The 9,262-nt window shown below is 34.4% G+C and overlaps 1 protein-coding gene across 1 annotated transcript; it reads left to right on the plus strand.

Moving 5' to 3' along the window:
- Positions 1–689: 689 nt before the first annotated feature.
- On the plus strand, positions 690–5,035 carry LOC110787172 (probable xyloglucan glycosyltransferase 5). Its single transcript, XM_021991744.2, has 5 exons — positions 690–2,226; positions 2,426–2,734; positions 2,833–3,123; positions 3,240–3,353; positions 3,827–5,035. Exons 1-5 carry the CDS (start codon positions 1,495–1,497, stop codon positions 4,472–4,474), a joined length of 2,094 nt encoding a protein of 697 aa, XP_021847436.1. The 5' UTR covers positions 690–1,494; the 3' UTR covers positions 4,475–5,035.
- Positions 5,036–9,262: the final 4,227 nt, after the last annotated feature.

Consider the following 9,262-nt stretch of genomic DNA (forward strand, 5'->3'; position numbering starts at 1 on the left):
GACCTGATTAAATCTGATTAACCGGTTATGATATGATTATAACTTATCCGACCTATTCAGACCTGATTTCAAGAGTAAACTTATATTACCATTGTAGAATTTAGAGATCAGTCAGAATCTGATTTTAACTTATATAAATTAAATTTATCGAATCTGGAACTATTTTTTCAAGGGTGAAGACACTCTATATTAATGAAAATATTTCAATGAGTGATCAAATAATATACTCGTACTCCCTCTGTATTTATTTAAGGGATACACTTGTCTTTTCCGTCCGTATTTATTTAAGAGACACACTTGTCATTTTTAGTAACTTATCAACTCCACTATCTAATTAAATAATATATCTACACTCCACCCCCACCTCCCACTCCCTAAAATGACATGGTCCCCATTTGTTTTTCTTATTAAAATATCTACTCAACCCCACTTGTTTTATTACTTTATTTTATTCATTTTTTTTCTCTTAATTCCCGTGCCCGATCAAGTGTATCTCTTAAATAAATACGGAGGGAGTAAAACGGAAGATGGGATCTTCTTCTTTTTATTTTACCTGCTTCTTTTTGCTAACATCACCCACCCAATTGACCAATATTTTACTCCACACTCATCCCCATCAAATCTTGCTACTAACTTCTAAGGGTAAAATTCAATAAATTTATGAAAACTAAAATTCCAGAAACCCAGAAATTCCCTTCTTACATGGCTTTTTTGTACTTTGCCACATGACCCCATTTCAGATTTCACCCATTTTTGTTACCACTAGTATAAATAGAAGTACTACACTACAACAGTAGTATTTATTGTTATCACTTCTTTTCTCTCTGTTCTTTCTTCACCATTTACAGAAATCCCAAAAGCTTCAATTCCTTCAAATCTCAACCCTTTTATGGTTAAATTATTCGATCCTTTTTTTGGTAACAAAATATTTGGTAAAGTTATTAGTGGTTTATAATTAAGGCAAATCATAGTGATTAATCCTTAATTATCCCACAAATAAGGTAGAACAGAATCAGTGCTTCAAAGAACTTTCCTCCTATTTTGGTAATTTCCATGCTAGAGGGCCTTCCCCTTCTCTCTCTTATAGCCCCTTCTACAAGCTTTTTCAGAGTAGCCCAAGTAAACCTCTGTTTCTCTCTCTACTTTTCTCTCTCTACATTCTCTCTCTAGATTCTCTCTCTTCTGTCTTCTTCTATTGGCTTCTTTGCCTCTTTTTGCTGCAATTGTTGTGGAATGTTGTAGTGAATTGAAGTTTTTGTTTGTTTTTAAAACAATTTCTGCAATATTTTTGCTCTGTTTTTGGTGGATCTGCTAGTGTAATCTTCTGGGTAGTTGTGCAATTGAAAGAATCTTGCACACAAATGGCTGAAACTGGTGTGAAATTGTGAAAAAAAATCCTGATTTTAGGATCTGGGGTTTTCTGGGTTTTTTCTAATTTGAAGGAAAAATCAAAACTTCATAAATTATTGTAAGAAAAAAAAAGCCCCCCAAAAAATGGTGCCTGGTATAGATATGAGTAAATGGTGGGCAAAAGAAGAGAGAAAGGGAACACCAGTGATAGTAAAAATGGAGAATCCAAATTACTCATTGCTAGAAATTGAGTCACCAGATTCAGCATTTAGGGCAGTTGATAAAGATAGAGGTAAAAATGCAAAGCAATTGACATGGGTTATACTGCTTAGGGCCCACAAAGCAGCAGGTTGTGTAGCTTGGCTTGGAAATGGGGTTTGGTCATTGCTAAGTACAATTAAAAAGAGGTTGATTTTAGGTGAAGGTGTTAAAATGGAGAATGACAAATCTGGCAAGGGGAAGTTATTGTACAGAATAATTCTGGGTTTTCTTATTACTGCACTTGCATTCTTGGCATTTGAGTTGTTTGCACATTTCAATGGCTGGCATTATTACCTTCAATCAACCAGTTTACAACACATGATACCTCGAACAATCGAGATTCAAGGGTTGCTCCATGAGGTGTATGTAGGTTGGGTCAATTTTCGGGTCGGGTATATTGCCCCTTTGATCCAGTCTCTATCCACCTTCTGTGTGGTTCTTTTCATGATTCAGTCCCTTGATAGGTTGGTGCTTTGTTTTGGGTGTTTTTGGATTAAGATGAAAAAGATTAAGCCTCAGTTTCAAGCTGAACCTTTTAAGTCTGATGATGCTGAGAATCCTGGCTCCTTTCATCCTATGGTTCTTGTTCAGATTCCAATGTGTAATGAAAGAGAGGTACACTCACTCACTTTCTCATAAATCTTTAATTTGTTCTTATTATATAATCTTGTCCCACAATTTATACTGTATAATCATGTATTATGATTAGGATTGTGTAGTGTATAATTGTAATTTGAATTATTGGTGATTTAGTAATGATGGGGGGTTTTTGATTTTTTTTTTTGGTCAATTATTGTTTGTTTTTGTTTGATAGGTCTATGAACAATCAATTTCAGCAGTTTGTCAACTTGATTGGCCAAAAGACAGGATTCTTATACAAGTTCTAGATGATTCTGATGATGAAACTATCCAATGGTTGATTAAGAGTGAAGTCTCAAAGTGGAGTCAAAAGGGTGTTAACATTATCTACCGACATCGTTTGGTTAGGACTGGTTATAAAGCTGGTAATCTTAAGTCTGCTATGAACTGTGATTATGTTAAAGATTATGAGTTTGTTGCCATTTTCGATGCTGATTTCCAGCCTAATCCCGATTTCCTTGAGCAAACTGTCCCACATTTTAAGGTGATTAGTATGGATGATTATGTGTTTTTGTTGTTGTTGTTGTTAAAAAACTGTAAAAAATAAAACTTGTTTCTGCTGGTGTTTTGAATGTATTGCAGGGAAATCCAGAAATTGGATTGGTTCAAGCAAGGTGGACATTTGTGAACAAAGATGAGAACTTGCTAACTAGGCTTCAGAATGTTAATCTTTGCTTTCACTTTGAAGTGGAGCAACAGGTTAATGGCATGTACCTCAACTTCTTCGGATTTAATGGAACAGCCGGAGTTTGGAGGATCAAAGCGTTGGAGGAGTCCGGTGGATGGCTCGAGAGGACGACTGTTGAAGATATGGACATTGCTGTTCGTGCTCATCTCCATGGCTGGAAATTCATCTACCTTGATGATGTCAGGGTAAGTTGACCTCAGTTTTCCTCATCAATGGTGAAACAGTGTGCCAAACATATCAGAAAGTTTCAGAATTATACAGATTTTGATGTACTTTTCCTGAATTTTGTGTCAATTTTCAGGTTTTGTGTGAACTTCCTGAATCTTATGAAGCATACAGAAAACAGCAACACAGGTGGCATTCCGGTCCAATGCAGCTCTTCCGTTTATGTCTTCCGGCCATCTTAAGCTCTAAGGTAGTTTTCAATTTACCTTCGCATCATAATCAGTAAAAATTGTTTTTTACCAATTAAAAAAATCGATAAATTATTTTTTACCACCTAAAAAATTAAAACTTATTTTTTTTACCACCTGTAAATGTATAAAAAAATAAATTGTTATGTGGGGCTCACAATTTCAATTTTCCTCCCATTTTAAACACTCAGTCTGAATTTTTTGAAAAGAATGAAGTATTGGAAGAGAAGGGAGTTAAATACATGAATTTGTATAATAAGAGAAAATATAAGATAATATTACCGTTATTGTGGCCTTCCACACAACGGTTTCATTTTTTTTTTTTCATTTTTCACGCAGTAAAAAAAGTTTTAATTCTTTTTTCAGGTGGTAAAATACAAGTTTTAGTTTTTGAGGTGGTAAAAAAACATTTTCCTCATAATTAACAGCTTAATAATATTGGTTGTTGCTTAAAAATGCATCTTAATATTTGCAGTTATCATCATTGAAGAAAGCAAACCTGATCCTACTATTCTTTCTTCTAAGAAAACTGATCCTGCCATTCTATTCCTTCACATTGTTCTGCATCATTCTTCCCTTAACCATGTTCGTCCCAGAAGCCGAGCTACCAATCTGGGTCATCTGCTACATACCCGTTTTCATGTCATTCCTAAACATACTTCCTGCACCAGGATCATTCCCCTTCATCGTCCCATACCTACTATTCGAGAACACAATGTCCGTAACCAAATTCAATGCCATGATTTCCGGGTTATTCCAATTGGGTAGTTCGTATGAGTGGATCGTTACCAAAAAAGCAGGCCGAGCCTCAGAACCCGACCTATTAGCCATGGAAGAAAGGGAAACAAAGGCAATGAATCAACCACAATTGTTCAGAGGTGCTTCCGATAGCGGACTTTCTGAACTGACAAAACTGAAAGAACATCAAGAATCAACCCCTAAACCCGATAAGAAGAAAACGAACAAAATATACAAGAAAGAGCTTACATTAGCCTTCTTATTACTCACTGCTGCTCTTAGGAGTCTGTTATCTGCACAAGGTGTGCATTTCTATTTCCTACTATTCCAAGGTGTTACTTTCCTCCTTGTTGGGTTGGATTTGATCGGCGAGCAAATGAGCTGAGAAAAATAACAGATCATATATGGAATACAGATCATCTACACAATGCAGTTCAGTTCAGTTCATCTAATTTTCGCGATCAAAGACCGAGTTCATAGATGCAAATCGACTGCTAACGAGTACAGCTATGATTCAGAACAAGAGAATCATTTTCTCCTATAGATTTTTTTTTTTTCCTTATAAGTTTTTTTTTTTCAACATAGAAATTACTGTGTCAAATTAATTTATCAACTTATTATAGTGCTGTGAATTTGTTTTCTTGGAGGGGGGGGGGGGGGGTTAAAAATTGGTGAAATAGGTAAATTATGGGGGGATGAAAAAGAAAACCCATATAAAAGTCACCAAAGTAAAAAAAAAAAAAGTCATTCTTTTGCTTTTGGATCATATAAAGATACTGGAGTTTGTTATTATTTGGTTACCAAAATATTCTACCATCAGAAATTGTATGTAAGAACATTGTAGATTTTGAGTGATGCTGAAGTTCAGTTCAGATGCATAAATTATAATGTATTATGTAAATCATGATACGGCTTATTCTAATACGAGTGTCTGACTCTCTCTATATATATATATACATTTACGGCAATGTCCTTACGTATATAATAATAATATATTATGTGTATTCAAGAGGCTAAATCGGTGGATCTTTTGCTTTCTCTCTCCTTTACTTATCATGTGTAGTGTGTTCTTGCATAATAATGATTGTTGTAATTGTTAATTAATCCATGATTAATGTATTAATTATGATGGTTGGGAAATGATTAGTCTACTGTGTCGGCAGGGTAGTGTAGAATAAATAGGGGGATATGTTATAACTTATATGTTAGTGTTTATCACTTTTGTGTCCGCATCTTTGATCATGATCTTGTTGCCCTCCGTTATTAGGACCGCTTTCTGAATTATGTCTTTTGAGTTGTGACATTGTTAAGAGAGGTCCATGAGTACATAACAAATATACTTTCGTTTTAAAGTCCAGATATTTAATAATCGAAAAATACCCGAAGGTTAATTTTGACTCTAAAGTTGTCTTATTATTATATTCAGAAAACTAATTGTTCTTCTAATTGTTCATACGTATCTACTTTAATTTGTTTTGATTATAAAAGTCAAATTTTATTGTTTGATCATTTGCTGTATTGAGACCGATCTAATAAAAATCTAACAACAATTTAATGTGAAATATGAATCAAATAGATACAAAGGTGACATAATATATTGACTACTATTATGTACAAATCTTTTTGTTTGTTTCAAATGATTTGGTAATTTTCATTGAATAATTATGATTCATGATCATATCATATCAAATCTAACTACTCTATTTTATTCATAAATTGAATCAAATTACTCCATAAATCAAGCTGATTGACAACTACTACTACAACTAAGCAAATTGTTAAAATAAAAACAAGTGATAATAGTAGAAAATTAAGGTGATAGTCTCTTCGATCTTCACCTTATTCTTATTGTTTATTCAGTATTTCATAAGACCCTACAAAAAAAATTCAGATCATGTCTTTTTTTTTCTTTTTCTTTTTCTTTTTCGACATAGAAATCGGATCATGTCCGAAAAAGCAAAAATATATAATACCAAAAATCATACAGACCAAGACCAGAAACTAAAAGAATTTAGATCAAACTTGACCAGACAAGCAAAAAGTCACTCTTTTTATTATTTTGTAAATAATTAAATTGGAATATTGAATGAGTGGGACATTGATAACAATACCCCAACTAGCGGCAATTCTTATGGCAAATGTTGTTCCACTGGATCTTTGGTTAATCTCCGTAGCATATTCCCCTTGTTGCTCCACCTATTTTACAACTAACTCATGCCTACTTATTCAGCAAGGCATCTTGCCAAATACTTTTCCTCCCTTAAAAGTCATAGCCGAAGCTTCAAAAGAACACAAGCGCATATGTAAATGAATATGAAATCAATACAATTACGTATATTAAAGGTCGATCTGTATCAATGTACGTATGTATGGATCAAGATAGTTGAGGTAGCAAACATTTTATTATGGGACATACTCCTTATTGACTTTTCAATATCAAATTCACAAATTGGATTATTCTCAAATTGACAAAAATATAACTATCAAAACTCAAAAATGGAAAAGATTACGCGGTACTAAAATCAACTAGAATTAACTTAAAATTAGGTAGCAAGTTGTTAAGAAATGACATTACAAATACAGTAGTTCATGACTGTAATAGTAATTCCACCAACAACATTTATAGAAGTGACATGTTTATATAGTTGCATGTTGTACTTTGACGTGACTGTCACATGTGCTTGTTAACTTTCAAGATTCTAACTAGACGTACATTATCATTCCTATACTTCCGTTAACATCTAACCAACACATGAAACAACGCATATTCTTTTGTGGCTATGGGAGTGTTTCGTAAATTGATTTTGGCACACCATTTTGTGAGTTAAATATGGAAAATTATACTTTATAGTAATCATAATGAAGATAAAAGTGTGTCAAAATCATTTTGATCTCGAATGTTTCACATTGATAACAAAAAGAATGTGTCACTCTATAAAGGTAACGGTTAATTATTTCTAGGGATGCTAATGAGGTGGGGTGGTATAGGTGTTGTCCCTCTGTCCTGAACTCCGCCTAAAAGTTTCATCCTATTAGGTATAATTTTCATCCTCATCTCCGCCTGAACGGATACAATTCCCGCCCATCAACTGCCTGGATATCCTTCACAACTAGGGATGGCAACGGGTAGGATTTGGACCGGATCCTCTAAGATCGAGATCCAGATCCGTTTTTTGGGCAAGGATCCAGATCCTACCCGGATCCGCTGGGTAATGAAATTGAGGATCCAGATCCAGATCCGACGGATCCTACGGATTCGGGTCCAAAACGGATCCAAAACGGATCCTAACTTATTTTTTCATCAAACGACCTTAATTTTCATTTTAACCTTAAAACATAGTTTAATAAAACTTCAATAACAAAGCTATTTTTCCATACAAGCATTTACTAAAATAAAATTTAACAAATCCAACATAAATAATATTAAAAGTTCAAAAACTTCAATAATACTACAAGTCTTAAGTCTTTACTTTTATATTTTTATATAAAAACGGGTAAACGGATCTGGATCCGGGTAATGACTTAGGACCCGATCCAGATCCGTTTTTAAAACCAAGGATCCATATCCTACCCGGATCCGTCGGGTCCAAAAATTGAGGATCCAGATCCGTTGAAAACGGATCTGGATCCACGGATCCGGGTCGGTTCCATTACCCACTGCCATCCCTATTCACAACCCATACCCGCCTAATTTTTCTTATTTAGCAAACACCTTACAACATATATACCAGGGAAAAGTACCCCCATAACAAAAAAAATCCAAACTAACACATTTAAAAGATAACCTTATTTCATATTATCACATACATACAAATCCAAACAAATGAAAAAAACGTTTTCAATTTTATATCTTCTTTAAAAATTTCAATTCACATAGGAAAGGATAATCGGATAGGATTAACGGGTATGAAGCGTGGCTGGCGGGCATGGGGCGGGTCCAACACAAAATACACACTGCCCCTTGACCCCCATCGCCTATCAGTCTGTCACCCATATAGCGAATACGATTTTTGTACCCATTCTCAGCCCCATCGCCCGCCTAGTTGGGGAGGACGCGAGGCGGGTCTCCCATGAAATCGACCTCACTGACATCCCTAGTTACTTCCCCTAGTAGTGCTACGTACTCCCTCCATTTCGAAATAATTGGGACAATTTACCTTTTCACGCTTGCAAATGTAAATGTTTGGAAATTAATATCTCTAATTTTCTATTCGTAAATTAGCTGATATTTCGAAAGTATATATACGAAAAAAAACAAGACATAATACGACTATGTTTTTTCTTGCACATAAATCCCAAATGCTGATCAAATTGAAATTTGTGAGTAGTATCAAAAGTCAAAGTGTCCATATTATTTCGAAACGGGAGAAGTATGTTGTTAAGGCAGAACCCTTTTATTCTTGTAAATGGACTCTCTAAAACATACCATAACCCAAGCCCGTATGTAACGCTAATATATGGATCACAAGATCGAATAAAACTTGCTTCTACGCATTAGCAAATATTAATGGGGGTACATGTACACTTATACAATCAATATGAAAGGAGAACAAAATGGTTAACAATCAGAGCACGTACATTGGTTGGCTCTTCAAAAGAGTTATTTGAGGGCTCTCCATTCTCTCTCTACCATTATCTCTCTACAAGATACACTCAAAATCCATTCCTAAAAACACCCAACATTGATCGGCAACTTTTGTGTAAGACCGCCTTACCGGAAAGACCACTTTGATTGCTTAACTAATTTATTTCCTTGCTTAACTAATTAGTTTTAGTGCTTAACTAACTAGTTCAAGTGTTTAACTAAATAGTTCCAGTGTTTAACTAATTAGTTTCAGTGCTTAACTAATTGATTTCATTGCTTAACTTATATGACAACAAGGTGGTATTTTTTGTAAGACCGCCTTATGTAAAAGTTAAACTTTTATATAAGGCGGTCTTATACAAAAGACTACCTTGGTGTCGTATAAGTTAAGCACTGGAACTAATTAGTTAAGCATTGAAATCAATTAGTTAAGCAATGAAACTAATTAGTTAAGCACTAAAATTAATTAGTTAAGCAATAGAACTAATTAGTTAAGCAATTAAAGTGGTCTTTCCGGTAAGGCGGTCTTACACAAAAGTTTCCGAACATTGATTGGTTCTTCAAATGAGCTCTCCAATATTTTTTACC

This window comes from Spinacia oleracea, chromosome 1, assembly GCF_020520425.1.
Source record: "Spinacia oleracea cultivar Varoflay chromosome 1, BTI_SOV_V1, whole genome shotgun sequence".
In the NCBI taxonomy this organism is placed as follows: Eukaryota; Viridiplantae; Streptophyta; class Magnoliopsida; order Caryophyllales; family Amaranthaceae; genus Spinacia; species Spinacia oleracea.